The 18,249-nt window shown below is 44.1% G+C and overlaps 1 protein-coding gene across 2 annotated transcripts in view; it reads left to right on the top strand.

The window, feature by feature from the left end:
• MMP16 (matrix metallopeptidase 16) overlaps nt 1-18,249 on the top strand; it is a 322,591-nt gene that overhangs the window by 143,750 nt on the left and 160,592 nt on the right. For both annotated transcript variants that reach the window (XM_077492987.1, XM_077492988.1), the window contains exon 2: nt 15,390-15,538. In XM_077492987.1, the coding sequence (XP_077349113.1) occupies nt 15,390-15,538 (149 nt within the window). The remainder of the gene's footprint in view (nt 1-15,389; nt 15,539-18,249) is intronic.

Below are 18,249 nucleotides of genomic sequence, written 5' to 3'. Positions count from 1 at the left end.
CCACTGTGTTGACTCCTCTTAGTACTGTACCTGTTGTATGGCTGCTATGTGCACCCCCAGATATGGTCACATCTAAATGCATTATCTACTTTTTTATAAAACTTTTTTAAAAGTAGCACTAAAAGCAAAACTTTTATTTTCGTTTTAGAGTAAAGCAGAGTTATAATCCCTGTAAGGTTTATTTTTGCCCACTGTGTCTGATTGGAGAGATGTCCCTTCATTTTCTGTCCCATAGGCAAAACAGGAAGGGAGAGAAAATCCCTCTAAGGTGAGGAAATCCCTGGTTGTCGCCAGTACTAGTATCTCCATTGAAAGATATCCCCACTATTCCTGTTGTGGGGACAACCCAAAATTGGGGATTTTGCCGATAATTGAGCCGAAAATGGGGCGTGGCCTGGGCGGGGCATAGCTCCGCCCCCGCTCCTGGTGCTGCCCATCACGGGAGGTGTATAGCGCAGGAATGCCGCCTCCGCCGTCTGGATCAATAGAGCGCCGGGAACATCACAGCTTTAATTTTAATAGCTGTGTGTTCCCCCGTCGCATACAGTCCCCCCCCCTCGTTCGGGGAACTGTGATAGACAGATCCCCCGTCCTGATTGGACGGGGGATCTGTCTATCACAGTTCCCCGGACAAGGGAGAGGGGCTATATGCGACGGCGCGCAACGGGGGAACACACAGCTATTGAAATTAAAGCTGTGATGTTTCCGGCGCTTTATTGATCCAGACGGCGGAGGCGGCTCTCCTCTCTCTCTGCATCACTGACTACACAGGGGACACAAGCACTGGATGTACGAGGGGACACAAGCACTGGCTGCACGAGGGGGACACAAGCACTGGCTGCACGAGGGGGACACAAGCACTGGCTGCACGAGGGGGACACAAGCACTGGCTGCACGAGGGGGACACAAGCACTGGCTGCACGAGGGGGACACAAGCACTGGCTGCACGAGGGGGACACAAGCACTGGCTGCACGAGGGGGACACAAGCACTGGCTGCACGAGGGGGACACAAGCACTGGCTGCACGAGGGGACACAAGCACTGGCTGCACGAGGGGACACAAGCACTGGCTGCACGAGGGGGACACAAGCACTGGCTGCACGAGGGGACACAAACACTTATCTCTTTTTATCATGTCGCCAGTCTCTGACCACCTCCTGTACCATGTCGCCAGTCTCTGACCACCTCCTGTACCATGTCGCCAGTCTCTGGCCACCTCCTGTACCATGTCGCCAGTCTCTGGCCACCTCCTGTACCATGTCGCCAGTCTCTGGCCACCTCCTGTACCATGTCGCCAGTCTCTGGCCACCTCCTGTACCATGTCGCCAGTCTCTGGCCACCTCCTGTACCATGTCGCCAGTCTCTGGCCACCTCCTGAACCATGTCGCCAGTCTCTGGCCACCTCCTGTACCATGTCGCCAGTCTCTGGCCACCTCCTGTACCATGTCGCCAGTCTCTGGCCACCTCCTGTACCATGTCGCCAGTCTCTGGCCACCTCCTGTACCATGTCGCCAGTCTCTGGCCACCTCCTGTACCATGTCGCCAGTCTCTGGCCACCTCCTGAACCATGTCGCCAGTCTCTGGCCACCTCCTGAACCATGTCGCCAGTCTCTGGCCACCTCCTGAACCATGTCGCCAGTCTCTGGCCACCTCCTGTACCATGTCGCCAGTCTCTGGCCACCTCCTGTACCATGTCCCCAGTCTCTGGCCACCTCCTGTATAAAAATATTTTTTAAAAACAGTCATTTTCGGTATCGGTGCTGTTTCGGTATCGGTTTCGGTTTTCGGCCTAGTGTATTTTTCATTTTCGGTATCGGTTTCGGCACCAAAAAACCCATTCGGTGCATCCCTATTTACCACGTTTTCATGTGAGTATAACCATAGCTGTCTTACATTTTTATTAAAATAGTTTTTGGTAATGCACAAGGTGGGTGTGCCCTCCCTTCTTTTTATATGTTTGAGTTCTAAGGACACCCATTGTTCTGAGGAGGGCATCAAGGCCATTGACATTCCATACAAAAGGCTGCATCATACACCCCTAGACCCAGCACCCGAGCACAGGAGAATTGTTTTTGTGTTTATATCTGCAGCAAGACCTGGAGTTTTTGATTACTACCATTATTTATAAGGCGTTTTAGATGTGTCTTGGTTCTGAAGTTGCTAGTGCAGAAAAATGTTCTTTTCATACTTGCTTATTTAAATCTATGATTGGCATTACACCGCTCATATAAGTAAATTGATTCTGGTACAAATGATTATGGAGACTATACATTTGGTAGAAACATGGAGCAACATCCAACAGAAGGTCTCTCAATTTGCATATTATTGAAGAATAGCGCAAGGACTGATATATTCATGTATTCAGCTGTGACATTCATCCGTGCTTGGGCCATTGATGCAACTTGTAAATAAATTATCATACAGTGTATGCAAACTTCCCTTCACTAAGTCATCCATTCCTGTTTGTAAAACTCCAAATGCTTCATATCTAATGCCTACAAGTTGTTGAAGTGATCAATTAAACAAGTCGAATAAATACACGTTAAGAAATACATGCTCTACAGAGCCTCTGATCATAAAATAGTTGCTGGGTCAGTGTAGCAGAGGAAAGCAAGTGCTAAATAAGATTTATAGCAGATGATGAAGTATTGTTCAAGACATTTTTGTTCCTGGACTATGAATCGGAGGCTAAATTACTAGGATCATTTATAATAGTCACAGGCAGGCAGCCAGTAAGCAATGGAGAAGTATTGCCCTTTACATGGTATTGCTCAAAAAGCCAGTGATATTTCTGTGATATATTAGGTAACCAAACCTGTCAAGATATTCATGAAAGTTTATCTGTGGAACAATGGTAGGAATCTTACAGTGGTGGTAACCGTATTTGTAATACATGCTTTACTAAGCTAGAAAATGAAAGAGAAGGTTAAACTGGAAGTGTAGATTAACTTTGTAAAATCATTTTAGCGTAAAATGCAGTATTTTTAACCAGCATTATTGTTCCCCTTATTCTTTTTTTGGGTGGGTACATTTACACCTATGCTTTTTTTAACGCATGTAAACGTGCAGCGGTTTGCCATTGTTTTTAAGGTGCTAGCTCACATCTGTGCTTTGCCTCGACTGAAAAAAATAAAATCTTTAATTCGAGGACTGGTAGATGGGAACACTTGACACGGGTAGGTAAGATCTGACCTTGCCCTCTTAATTTTAACCCTTAACTATCTTATAACCAGCCATAAATAACCACACTACACCATAGGTGGGGTAAATGGCCAAGCATGGCCTTTTATTAACAAAACAACTTTATTAACACGAACAACTTTATTAAACATTTCCAGTCACAATGTACACCCGCCTAACTTTACCTGTCCTATATACTGTAACTATTTTGAGATCGTTGACGGTATCAATCTATCCTCTACCCCTTTTTAATGTGTCAGAGGCACCATCTAGCTGAGCTGCCACCCCAGCCGCTACTTATGCCAGCTCGGAGCCTAAACCCAGCTGGCCTCAGCCAACCCAGGGTCCTTACAATACCCGGTCACTATCCAGTGACCCGTTCCCACTTGAGGATACCATACCGTAGATGGTTCACCACCGCTTAACCAATCACACCAACTGCTACCACCACCAAGGACCCCAAAATGCACTACCTAACCTCAACTACCAGAACAACCCCAAGGTAAATGTCAAGGGCGGGGCGCTTGCTAACAGCTTTTTCTCCCTCTGTGGTGACCCCTCCCTTCTGCCAACTTTTATATAACTACTACAAGCCCCCCCTCTGCACCAAAACTTGACCAATGACCTCAAAATCCCTTGCCAACACCTCCTGACACACCTGTAACCCTTTCCTGCTGGTTAGCCTTACTACCCTGTCATGTTCCCCCTCCGCTGATTCTGTTCCTCCCCCAGCTACAGGCTTTTTTATTTTTTATTTTGTCTGAAAATTATTTGCAGTGCAATTTATTTATTTTTTATTTCAAAATGTTGATGCATTTCTATTTAAATATTTGTATTACTTTTTTTGAAACTTGTAATAAGATAAAATACTTTTTTTTATTGTCTATTGTCCAACTATGTAACCGATAATGTATTGCTATTATTTATCTTATTACAAGCTTCAAAAAACAAATACAGAGCTTTTAAATAGAAATGCATCAACAATTAAAAACAAAAAAAGGTAAGATAAGGTATACAGAAGAAAGGAGCAGAACATTGTCCCAGGTTGAACATAAAAATGATCCAGAAGACACAGGGCCCTGATGGATGTACAAGGATCACAGTGTAGAAAGTACAGCTTCATAATATGAAAGCATTACGGTTGGTTCCCAGCTAAGAAAATAAAAATGAGTGCATGAAAAAGTCCTCATGATCCTAGTACTGTGATTGGCAAACCACCACCATCTACCAATTTTCATATGGTCCGTGGACATATAGATATATATATATATATATATATATATATATATATATATATATATATATATATATATATATATATATATATATATATATATATATATATTTTTTTTTTTTTTTTTTTTTTTGTGGCTTTTCGATTAATACAAAAATTGTCCAGAAGGCATGAGACCCTGCCAAATATACTGAGATCACAACCTAGAAAGTACATGTTCACCATATGAAAACATTACAGATGGGTACCAGCCTAAAATTAAAACACAAGCACAATACTAAGGCTGGATTCACACCTATGCATTTTAAGTGCTTTTTGCATTTTACAGATTTGCTCTACAGAACGTGTTCCATAGGAAACCATGTTAAATGGACTGTAGTGCAAATCTGCAAAATGCAAAAAGCACTAAAAATGCATAGGTGTGAATCAAACCTAAGGCCTGATACTGTGGCTGACCAACAACCAACCTAACTATGTTCAGATGGTCTGTGGATGCATTGCTAATTGGGACTTTTCTCCGATGTGCTGCTGTCCACATACAGGAAGGTTTTGCTCAGCTTAACATTTCTGTTTAGTCTATCAAGGCCCTTGATGCTGCTTGGGGCAATAACAGTTGGTATTCTCACAACCAACAGCCAGATTCCAATTAAAGTGGAACTGTAGTCAGAAAATGAAGTCCTGCTAGATCACTTCAGGCTGGTCCCTTTTGCAAGTATAGCTATGTAAAATATTAAAAAGAAATATCTATACAGTTTAAAATCTAGTAAGTATAATATAGTAATAACTGTTTTTAGGCACAGCCAAGTTTTATACAAACTGATCTGCTGACAGTCTTAAAGCGGAATTATTTCCCTTCACTTCCTGACCCATAGCCAAAACCAGAAGTGAGAAGCAATCCCTCCAAAGTGAGGGAGCCCTGGGGTGTCACCAGAACTAGTGTCCACATTAGAAGATCTCCACTCTAAGCCCCTGTACACACGGTCGGAGATTCTGCCAACCAAATCCGTCGGATTTTGTCCGTCAGATTTAGTCTGACGGATTGTGTCCGAAACTGTTGCATACACACGGTCGGACTAAGTTGTCGAAAAATTCGATCTTTCAGAATGTGATGACGTAATTTCGTTACGATGGGACTACATTCAGGCTAGTAGCCAATAGCTTTGATGTAGGAATTTGATCTGAGCATGTGTGGCACTTGGTCCGATCAAAATTCTCTACACATGATCGGATTACGTCCGACCGGCCCAGTTGGTCGGGAAATATTTCCAACATGTTGGAAAATTGGGTCCGACGGAGATTCGGACGGAATCAGTCCGATTCATACCACACACAGTCGGATTATCTGATGACACGGTCCGATAAGACGTATTCCGACGGATTCTCCGACTGTGTGTACGCGGCATTAGTGTTCTGATGTCAACCAAAAATGTGGGATTTTCTTTTAGCCATTGTACACACAGTTGGACATTCCCACAGAAAATGTCCGATTGGACCATGTTATCGGATAACCGGACCGTGTGTGGGCTCCATCTGACTTTTTCCGTCGGAATGTACGACCAACAAAGTTTGAGAGCTGGATATAAAATTTTCCAACAACATGATCCGATCGGACTTTGTCCGATCATTTGTAGAGAATTCCGATCGGACAAAGTGCCACGCATGCTCAGATCAAATTCCTAGACCAAAGCTATTTGCTACTAGCCTGAATGTAGTCCCGTCGTAACTAAATAACGTCATCACGTTACGAACGATCGGATTTTACGACAACTTTGTCCGACTGCGTGTATGCAACACCAGTTTCGGACAAACTCCGTTGTAAAAAATCAGACGGATTTTGTTGTTGGAATGTCCGACCGTGTGTATGGGGGCTTACTGTCACTTTTGATAATGGTAAACAGTTAGACAGTTAGAGAGAGAGAGAGAGTGGGTGAATCCCCCTGACGGGGGCAAAGACATCAATTAAAATATGACAGGTGTTCTAATGCTTCTCCAATTTATCCAAAACCAAAAAAAAAAAAAAAGTTTTAGCTAAACCTGAAGGCTCCATTGCACACTAGCATTTTTCATAAGCTCAAAAACCTTTAAAAAAACACTGATAAAAAAAAAAATGCTAATAAAGGCGTTTTTGTGCCAGCTTCTAGTAGCATTTAGGAGCATTACCATTTTATTAGCATTTTTGCAGTACGTGAAGAAAACATTTAAGAAAGCTAAAAAAAAAGCTGTTAGCATTTAGAAGCAGCTAGGATCTTTTAGGAGCGTTCAGCATTTTTTTTCTGCTGGAAAAACACTCCAAAAAAACTCTACAAAAACAATATTTTTTTCTGCTCCTAGACGCTGAAGCTCAAAAAACACTAATAGCCTAAAGTAGTGTGCATGGACACATAGGATAACACTATTTAGCTTTTAGGAGTGGAAAAAGAAATGCTAATAACAGCTTCTGGGAGCTTAAAGTGATTGTAAAGTATTGTTTTAAAAAGAAATTATAAACACGTTATACTTACCTGCTCTATTGCAGTGGATTTTCACAGGACAACCCAGATCCCCCCCTTCGGTGCTCCTGGCCCCTCCCTCCTGTCGACTGCCCCCACAGCTACCAGCTTGCTATGGGGGCAACCGAGCCGAGCTGCAGCTCCACAAACTTCTGCCTTTACAACTCCTTTAAAGTGGAAGTTAACGTCCATGCATGACCTTTACCTATAGGTAAGCCTATAATAAGGCTTACCTATCAGTAATGTAAATATCTTCTAAACGGGCACAGATTAGGAGATATTTACTGTACATGCAGCCAGGGATATTTCTGGTGCATGCGCTCTGAAGGAAAGGTCAACTGTGCCGTTTCTTCAGAGCCCTGTGCTGACGGCTCCCACATGCATGCGCGGGAGTGACCTCATCGAGGCTCTGCTCATTTACAGAGCCGTAGTACACGAACCCAAGATGGTTAAAGAAGGAAGTGCCCACCAGATCTGACCTCTTTGTTTTAAGGTAAGTTAAATAATTCCTTTACAGGGTTAAACATTTTTATTTATTTTTTTAAAGTCCAAAGGTTTACAGACGCTTTAAAGAAATGCCAGTGTGCATTGTGATAAATCAGGTCAGGTATGGAATTGTTTGCTGCAGCAATAGGATGTGTGTTGTCACACTGTTACTACATGCTAGGCAGATTTCATATATTTCATAGTCAAATGGAAAGCTCTCCTGTTACCAGACAGTAATGCATGTTTTGACATTGATATAATTGTAAAATCAATAAACAGTTGCTATGATTGATGGGTCTTTCATTCTATATTTTAGTCAATATGTACATTCAGCTTTATTTATTAGTTTTATATGTAATTATTTCAGATTTTCAATCTTTCACATCAAATTACCTTTAAAGTGATTTACTAGTGGGACAATTAACATGCATGTTAATTTTAATAGATGGAATGAAATTATAATCCCTAAAGCTGGATTCACACCAATGCCTTTTTAGTGCTTTTTGCATTTTGTAGATTTGCACTACAGTCCATTTGACAAAAATGCATAGGTGTGAATCAGGCCTTAAGGCCTGGTTCACACCTATGCAGGTTGCAGTTTGCATATTTAGGTTCATTTTGCATTTTTCAATTTTCGGAGACTCTTTACTAAGATCGAAGTTGCGGGGTGTCAGTCTGACACCCCGCAACAACGATCGCCGCGAAAATCCTGAGGACATCCTATGACGTCTGGTCAGGATTTTGAAACCACTTTGCCGCCGTTATTTGCCTATAGGGCAGACGGCAAGTGGTTAAAATCTTTCCATTTACATTTTTCTATTAATGCATCTCTTTTATTTCCATCCCCAATACTTAGGCTTTCCATAATAAATATTTCCTCAACTGCGTCCACCCAATCCCAGATCGGTGGACATTCCACCTCCTGACATTTCTTATGCTGCGTACACACGAGCGGACTGTATGGCATACTTAGTCCGTTGAAACACATTTCAGCGGACAATCCGCTCATGTGTGGGCTTCAGCGGACTTTTTCAGCGTGCAGTCCGGCGTACTAAGAATTTAGTTTTTTTCGAAATTCTGTCCGTCGTACTCGCATTTCGGCGGACAATCCGGCCGTGTGTATGCCAGTCCGCCGTACTTTTGAAATGAGCGGACTTTTCCCGCCCGGAGGAAAGTCCGCTCATTTCGAGCGCGTCTCCAGGTAGGCGGGGCCCGCGAAGGAGACGTCGCTGGCCCCGCCGCCTGGTATGGACTTAAAGGGGAACCCCAACGCCGAAAAAAATTGTCGTGGGGGTCCCCCCCAAGTCCACAGCACACCCTTGTCCGAGCACGCTACCCGGCCGGCCAGGAAAGGGGGGCGAGCCAGGCCGCGTGCCCTCAACATGGGGGGGTGCCTTGGGGAAGGGGGGGGGGCGCGCGGCCCCCCACCCCAAAGCACCTTGTCCCCATGTTGATGAGGACAAGGGCCTCTTCCCGACAACCCTGGCCGTTGGTTGTCGGGGTCTGTGGGCGGGGGGCTTATCGGAATCCGGGAGCCCCCTTTAATAAGGGGGCCCCCGGATACCGGCCCCCCACCCTATGTGAATGAGTATGGGGTACAATGTACCCCTACCCATTCACCTGTAAAAAAAGTACAAAAAAAAACCACAACACACGAGATAAAATACTTTATTGCACAGTTCCGGGGGTCTTCCGTCTTCGGGGGTCTTCTCGCCGGACTCCTCCGCTATCTTCTTGTAGCTCTTTTGCTAGCGGAGGAGTCCAGCTTTCTTCCTCACCGCAGGCCTCTTCTCCCGACTTCGGGGGTCTTGTCCCCCTCTTCGGTTCTTCTGCCGGGCCACCGTGCCTTCTTATAGCTCTTTTACAGGCGGTGGCCCGGTCTTCTGTCGCCGCCGCCGCCGCCTTCCGTTCTTCTTCTTCTTCTCCTTCTTCTCCAGGAGATGTTGACGCGACGCTCTCTCCGGCCACAATGCCAGGGACGCACTGCGCGGCCACTTATATAGTGACAAGGGGCGGTGTCACATGGCTTTATGTCACATGGGTTGGTCACATGGGTTAATGTCACATGGGGACTGTGACATCGTAAGGGGGCGGGGTCACCATGTGACACCAACCCATGTGACATAAAGCCATGTGACACCGCCCCTTGTCCCTATATAAGTGGCCACGCAGTGCGTCCCTGGCATTGTGGCCGGAGAGAGCGTCCTGTCAACATCTCCTGGAGAAGAAGAAGAAGAACGGAAGGCGGCGGCGACAGAAGACCGGGCCACCGCCTGTAAAAGAGCTATAAGAAGGCACGGTGGCCCGGCAGAAGAACCGAAGAGGGGGACAAGACCCCCGAAGTCGGGAGTAGAGGCCTGCGGCGAGGAAGAAAGCCGGACTCCTCCGCTAGCAAAAGAGCTACAAGAAGATAGCGGAGGAGTCCGGCCCCCGGAGCTGTGCAATAAAGTATTTTATCTCGTGTGTTGTGTTTTTTTTTATACTTTTTTTTACAGGTGAATGGGTAGGGGTACATTGTACCCCATACTCATTCACATAGGGTGGGGGGCCGGTATCCGGGGGCCCCCTTATTAAAGGGGGCTCCCGGATTCCGATAAGCCCCCCGCCCACAGACCCCGACAACCAACGGCCAGGGTTGTCGGGAAGAGGCCCTTGTCCTCATCAACATGAGGCCCCCCCCCCTTCCCCAAGGCACCCCCCCATGTTGAGGGCACGCGGCCTGGTACGGCTCAGGAGGGGGGGCGCTCGCTCGCCCCCCTTTCCTGGCCGGCCGGGTAGCGTGCTCGGACAAGGGTCTGCTGTGGACTTGGGGGGGACCCCCACGCCGATTTTTTTCGCCGCTGGGGTTCCCCTTTAAGTCCATACCCCGTCTACCTGGAGACGCGCTCTAAATGAGCGGACTTTCCTCCGCGTGTGTGGACGAGTCCGTTCATTTCAAAAGTAGGGAGGATAGTACGGCGGACTTAGTACGCCATATTAGTCCGCTCAAAAAGTGCCGTGTGTGGGCAAGTAGCCCGTTCGGAAAGTCGGACGGACAGTCTGGTGGAAAGTACGCCAGACTAAGTACGTCATACAGTTTGACCGTGTGTACGCGGCATTAGGTATCAATTTTTTTGCTGCGTTTAGGAGGTGTGGAATTATTGTCGCTTGATATTGTTTTACCCCCCCCCCCCCCCCATGCCATGAAAAAGTACTATCCAAGGATCTGCTTTCACTGTTATTTTAGTTATCTCTTTTACCTTTTGTAAAATCTTGCCCCGATATGTTTTAATTTTTGGGCAACTTCACCATAGATGTGCCATCGTTCCTATATCTTTACAACTTCGCCAGAACTCCGCAGATTTTTCCTGGGGATTGTCTTTTTGACAGGCTATTGTCCGAAGTTCTGACCGTTAGTACACTCCTTTCAACAATTGTTTTCCAATTTTTGGCCAACAAATGTCTGAAAAAAATTTACTAGCCTGTCAAACGACAGCTCCACGCCAGATTTTTGGATGGTCAGTATACAAATCTGTTGCACGAAAGTACAAACACGCATGCTCGGAATCAATGCTCACCAAACACAAAACTAGCAGAAGGGGCCCAAAGGGTGGTGCTAGAGCTGAAATTCCTCGTAGTACGTCACTACGTTTGTGTTTGTGGTGCGACAGTTGTGTAATGTTAGTATGCAAGACAAGATCCTGGCACAAGCCCCTTTGGACAAAAATCAGACGCTCGGTTGGCCAACAATTGTACCGTGTGTTCAAGGCTTAAGTTTTGTATCACGAGATCTTAAATAATCCCAGTGATGGTTTGATGTGCAATAATACGAATTTGGTAGTTCGGAGATGATGATATTTTTATGGGAATTTTAAGTTATTTTGTAAAAAGTTGTTAAAATGTAATTTACTTGGTGAGACTTTTGGCTCAAAAATCCCGCCCATATTTTTTTTTATATCAGTGGTCTTTATGAGATGGATGTACTGATGATAGAAAACTCTCTTGTAGACTCCTACCTTTTTGCTGCTAGATATATTTATTGGAATGCAAGTTTCAGTTATATCAATTTCATTACAAAAGCAATATTATCCTCTAAAATAGAATTAGAACCTTCCACTAAAAGAATGTGCTGCAGCACTTAATTATACGTGCTTCTCTACTTGGCATTCTCCCTGAAAATTCCCCTCTGTTGCTGGTGCCCATGTAATGAAGCTTCCTGTGATGGTGTGACAACTCTGCAGCACTGCTCCTGAATTCAGAGCAGAGTTGTCGCTCTCTTTTAGGCCGCGTACACACGGGCGGATTGTCTGCCCAACTAAGTTCGGCAGACAATCCGACAGACAGTCCGTTCAAAATTTGCATGAACGGACTTGACCACACACGATGAGCAGACAGTCCGCTGAAAGCGTGCGTGATGACGTGTACAGCACGTACGACGGGACTAGAAAAACAACGTCCTATACACTGCAATGCAACCTTCGGCCGTGTAAACCCTTTCTAAGCATGCGCCATACTTAGTCCGTCCAACTTGCCTACACACGAGCGGACTGTCCGCTGAAACCAAGTTTGGACAGACAAAACCAAGTTTGAACGGACTGTCCTACGGAAATTCCGTAAGACTTTGTTCGTCAGACTGTCCGCTGAAAAAGTCCGCTGAAGCCCACACACGAGTGGATTGTCCGCTGAAACACTGTTCAGCGGACTAAGTTGGGCAGACAGTCCGCCCGTGTGTACGCGGCCTAAATCTGTGTCTCTTTGCAATAGAGTGGGATGAAAATATGTTGCAGGGAGTGTGGCTATCAGTATTGTCACTGCTGATTCACAAGTCTGTAGCTTGCCAGTTAGCAACTGACCACACCTAATCCTGCCCACCTCTTACTGGATTGGCAGCACTGTAGAAAGGAAAATGGCAATGCTGCAGACGTCCGCTACTGTATGCAGGATAAGGTTCGGTTGTCTATGCTGGGGACATACATACCATAGAGTATCATGGAAAGTGTGGAAGTCTGGCACCAATGCAAATGCAACCATACTATCAAAACTTTGAGAGGAAACATGGTGTTTTTTTTTTTTTATGTATTTGCAATGCACTGAATTGTTTTTAAAGCATTACATGTATTTTACTATTATTGAACATGTATGGCCCTTTCCAATGGGTATGGAAAGCTCTGTTCCTGACCATCTTCTCTGCCTTTCTGATTACACATACTTAAGATTTAAAGGGTAACTTTGCTTTCATAAAAAAAAAAAAAATGATATCATATACAAATGCTGCACACGCCATGTTGAAATTTAATGTTCTATGTCCTTTATAATTTTGTAATTTTCTGTAGCATTTAATTCAATATGGCTACCTGGAGATGTTCTGTACGCTGTTTGTGTAGAGCGTGCCTCCAAAAATGTAATTTACTGCGATTGGCTCACTAACTTTCCAAGAAGTCTACGCTAAAGCCCCGTACACACGATCTGACTTTCAACCGTGGGATTTTGTCTGAAGGGCGTTGGCTCAAACTTGTCTTGCATACACACAGTCACAGAAATGTTGGCCAACAATTACGAATGTAGTGTCGTACTAGACGTACTATGTGGTTTTTCAGCTCTTCAGTGCCACCCTTTGGCTCCTTCTGCTAATTTCATGTTCGTAGAAGTTTGATGAGCGTTGATTCACGCTTTTCATTTAGCGCTTTTCAGTTAGATTCTGAAGGGCCGTTCGTCAACCAGACATGTTGCGGAATCAGAGATGACGTGTTATTTATTAGGCTGGATTCACACCTATGCAGTTTTAGTGCTTTTTGCATTTTGCAGATTTTCACTACAGTCCATTTAACATGATCTGTAGTGAAAATGTGCAAAATACAAAAAGCGCTAAAAATGCATAGGTGTGAATCCAGCCTTACTGGTCTTGGAGTTATTGCTTTGATGTTTTTTTTTTTTTTTTTTTTGGTTGAATAATGATTTGATTTGGTATATTTTCTTTATTCTTGGATGCATAGAGTGCACGTTTTGTTCTATTGGCAGATAGTCTAATTTTTTTTTTAATGCGCAATTAAAAAATTGTTTAGAATAATATTTGGTTTTACTTCAAATGACAGTTTGGGAGTAGGCAGTTACATTTTAAAAAATACAATGTAAAATTGACAAGGGACACCAACATAGTTGTATCTTTGAGCTTATAAACTACGGGATAATGGTGTTGTGGTAACTTGCACAAAAAAAAAAGCATAATAATAATATTCTTGATATCGCTAGAAAAAAAAAGCCTTTGAAAATTCGTTTGCAATAACTCCATCAGTATCACCAGCAAAGCAGATTCATTATTAGAAGAAAATTGTGCGCTGCATTTGAAGATTTCATAATTTGCCACGTCACGAATGTTAATTCTCCATTATAAACGCTAGTTTACAAGACCGACAGCTTCTGAGCATGCGTGTTTGTACTTTGGACTTGTGTCCGACTGACTTGTGTACACACGATCGGGAAATCCGACAACACACATTTGTTGGCAGAAAATTTGAAGACATGCTAGCCAATAGGGGTGCAACGGATCGTCACCGATCCGTGATCCGAACGGGTCACCCCGCTCTGATCAGCACACGCCGCAATCCGCGGTCTCGGCCATAGGAAAGGTCGCGGCTTTGGCCTAGTTCTGGAGCGGCGCCATCTTGGTGCACGCGTCGGGGTTTACAATGTGATCGCTCCGTCAAATGACGGAGCGATCACCTGTAAACAAAGCGGCATCATGATGACGCCGGTTACGCTCTCCCCTCTCTGTACAGATCTGTACCGTGGAGGGGAGAAATCAGATGGCAGCAGTGCTGTGGGCCGCATCTGTAGTGCCCACAGCGCTGCTCTGTGACAATTGCAGTCACAGCCATCCCTCCATACCCTGCAATAACCTGCCAATACTCTGCGATACCCTGCCAATACTCGCCCTGCCAATACTCGCCCTGCCAATACTCACCCTGCCAATACTTACCCTGCCAATACTTACCCTGCCAATACTCACCCTGCCAATACTCTGCCATACTCGGTAATACCCAGCCATACTCCGCGATACCCAGCCATGCTCAGCCAATATTACATTGGCGGAGATGACGTGTATATTACAGTGGGGGAGATTGTGGATATTACAGTGGGGACTATATGGTGGTGGAATTTTCACAGGCTTTTGCAAATTAAATTATTATTTGCTGATCCGATCCGTGACTCTGATCCGAGGAACGATCCGATCCGTGAGTTTTTTGATCCTTTGCACCCCTACTAGCCAATGTTTGTTGGCGGAAAGTCCGACAACAAATGTCCAATGGAGCATACACACGGTCAGATTGTCTGCCAACAACTCCACATCCAACATTTCCCATTGGAAAATCCGATCGTGTGTATGAGGCTTTAGACACGTCACATTTTAGGCATTCCCTGCAATGGTGAGAGACTCATTTACTAAGGATTAATTACTTTTAAACTGATGCAGACACTGCAACTTTCCTCGTTGGAAAACAAAAAAAGTCCATTGGCCGATTAATAATGAACCAGACCCTCATATTCGGAATGAGTATTCAATTAGTCAGGGTTTACTTCCTCTTTAAACCTAAAAGCAAACATTTATGCAGCTTACCAGTTATTAGATGTGGTGATTGCATTTGTTTTCATTTTTTAGGCTTTCATTCCCTTTTTTTCACCAGATGAGAAAAGAAAACAAATGCAGCCACCACATCTAATGATTGGTAAGCTGCAATATATGACATTTTTGGGTTTAATACTGCTTTAAGCTCAGGGGATGTCATTCGAAAGCTGGAGAGATGATCAGGAGCAGAGGGCGTTGTATGTAATGCACTGTATGGTAAAATGGGAAAACATACTACTGCTACATCTAGTCCATTTCTAAATGTAAACATTTTCTTTCAAAAACACCCATATGCCTTACAAAAGCTGTATTTGTAAATTTTTATTTTCACATAAGATTTATATTTTGCTGTATTTAATCATCACTTAATCAGGATTGTTGTTTTGTATGTTTACAGGTGTGGCTACAAAATTACGGCTACCTTCCATCAACAGACCCCCGAATGTCGGTATTGCGCTCTGCAGAATCCATGCAATCAGCTATAGCTGCTATGCAGCAATTCTATGGCATTAACATCACTAGAAAAATAGACAAACACACAATCGAGTAAGTACTCAGTTATATTCTTTATTATAATTGTTAGATACATTTACATATTTTAAGTCCAATATCTTTTTATGCAAAAGATTTTAAAGGTACAGTACATGAGCAGAGAAGTCAATCCATAATTATAAATGGAGTATGTACATATTTACATATTTTAAGGGGCTCTATACATTACATGGAGTTTTATCCAAACCTCCATTGTAAGGGGCAGGTAGTTTATCTAGGTCACATGTCTTTTTATCCTTAGCAAAAACCATCATGGGGTGTTAAAGAGGTTGTAAACCCTCGTTTTGTTTTTGTATGTTTTTTTAAAAAAAACAACATGCCTATACAATCAGATTGCACAAAGCAGCCCCGATCCTCTTCTTTTGGGGTGCCCCGCCAGTGCCCCTCCTCTTTCCCTGGGGGGGCACCCGTGCAGGCTCGCTCTCGAGACCCACTAGTGCACCCATTGACAGAGGCAGCAGGAATCACTGGATTTGATTGACAGCAGTGAGAACCAATGGTTCCTGCTGCTATCACTCTGTCCAATGAGGAGAGAGCGGCTGGAGCTGCTGTGCTTGTGCACATCACTGGATCAGATCAGTCTCCGGTAAGGATAAGAGGGGTCGAGCCGCAGCACAGCAAGTTTTTGCCATAGAATGCATTCAATTGAAAAACCTTGAGGCTTTACAACCAATTTAAAGCGGGGATCCACCCTAAAGTGGAACTTCCGCTCATCGGAACCCTCCCCCCCTCTGGTGTCACAGTTGGCACCTTTCAGGGGGGAGGGGGGTGCAGATACCTGTCTAAGACAGGTATTTGCACCCACTTCCGGGCATAGACTCCCACACGCATGGGTCCCAGAGACAGCGTGGACCATTCCCATTGCGCTGCGCGACTCGCCCATGCGCAGTAGGGAACCGGGAAGTGAAGCTCCGCAAGGCTTCACTTCCTGATTCCCTCACCGAGAATGGCGGCGGCAGCAGCCGAGACTGATCGATCACTCGGCTCTCGCTGGACCTTGGGACAGGTGAGTGTCCATTTATTAAAAGTCAGCAGCTGTATTATTTATAGCTGCTGGCTTTTAATATTTTTGTTTCCAGTGGAATCCCTCTTTAATGCAGCTCTAGTAAGACCCAGGCTGCAGGTCCCACAAAGCAGCTGGGAAGCAAGAGCCAACTTCTTCACATTAAAGTGAATCTATGCTTTGGCAATGCAGGGCAAAGCAGCATGTCCACTTTAATGCCCAGCAGTATATACTTTTACTCCTCTGCCACTGCCTTTAGCTGCAGGGAGCAAGAAAAGACAGTCCTTTTGTAAGGTGAATTTGTATCTCAAGTTGGAGCTTACACAGGACTAACGTTCTCCCCGCCCCCCACGTGACAGCACTGGGCCAATCACCAAGCACCTGCACAGTCACATGGAATAATTACATGCTCCCCCATGCCTGGAAGTTGCAGGTATTACCTAACCAAGGCACAGGTTTTACTTAAACTATATGTAACAAAGTGTTTTCCTGGCACATTGCTATTTTTAAATGTTACAAGGCTGCGTTCACACCATGCAGGTACGTGCTTACATCAGGCAGCCCATTCATTTCAGTGGGCTCCCCTACACATGAGAAATGTGAAAACTATTTTCATAATCAAACCGCACTGAAATACATGGTGCCTAGCACCTCGGCTTGTCTGCTAAAGGGCAGCACATTTCTGTGCGCGTTGGTAAAGGGCGTGATTTTGCACGTGTTCTGGACACACACAAATTATGAACGTATCCTTAGTAAGTGACTTCTGAAATGTTTACTAAACCTTACAGAAGTTTATACTATAGGAAAGAGCTCCTAATACTGGTCACCAGTACAGTTATTCATGTATAAAAGTATGTTGGCTGCCATGTTGGGCAAACATAAGCTATAAGGTAATAAGGAAATATTAATGACTGCTAAATTTGGTCTGGGCATCTATGACCTTAAATACTGAAAGGGTTAGAATGCCCATCTCCTTATATAAAGGGACTCTTATTGGAATGTGTGATGGCTTCTTGGGAGTGTAGTAAAAATAATAATAGAGATAATACAAAATCCTTTAAGATCATTAAAAAAATTGTTCTGCCGCTAAACAGATTCTTTGGAGTGGTTTTACATTCGGTCAGAAATCCAGAGAGGAGCACGTCATAAAATGTGTTCTGTGAAAAGTAACAATGTGCTTAGATAATAAGAACAGAGATTGTATACATGGAACTGTCATTGGATGAGAACAGATAATTGTTATTCACTTCTTCAATAAACCAAACAAAATCCACAAGGATTGTAAATCACCAAATTAAGAAGCTTAACTTTTTTAATTATTCACAACAATGACTTGAATAAAGCATTAAACGACTGGAAATTTAAGGGAGCCATAACATCTGTCAGTAATGAATCATTTGTTTGATTTTTCTGAATATAATCACAGCATTGGAAACTGTCAAGAAAATTAAAAGGCATGTTCTTCTCCTTTTCTTTTAAGTCAGGAATACTGTATATGATGATTTGCATAACATTTGCATTTCCCTTTTGAGCCAACAGGTGGAGTTTTAGTTGGCATCTAGAAAATGTGAAAATGATAACTTTTGCTTCTTTGATGTGTTAAAGCCCATTGTTTACAGAACTGGGGCTCATACAGACTGTTTTATTTCTATTGTGTGTGTGTGTGTGTGTGTGTGTATGTGTGTGTAAATGTATATGTGTG

This window comes from Lithobates pipiens, unplaced genomic scaffold (genome assembly GCF_037356315.1).
Source record: "Lithobates pipiens isolate NorthernLeopardFrog02 unplaced genomic scaffold, aLitPip1_a1.2 Scaffold_19, whole genome shotgun sequence".
NCBI classification, from domain to species: domain Eukaryota; kingdom Metazoa; phylum Chordata; class Amphibia; order Anura; family Ranidae; genus Lithobates; species Lithobates pipiens.
Note: the sequence above shows the minus strand (reverse complement) of the source record. Positions and strands in the feature narration are given on the sequence as shown.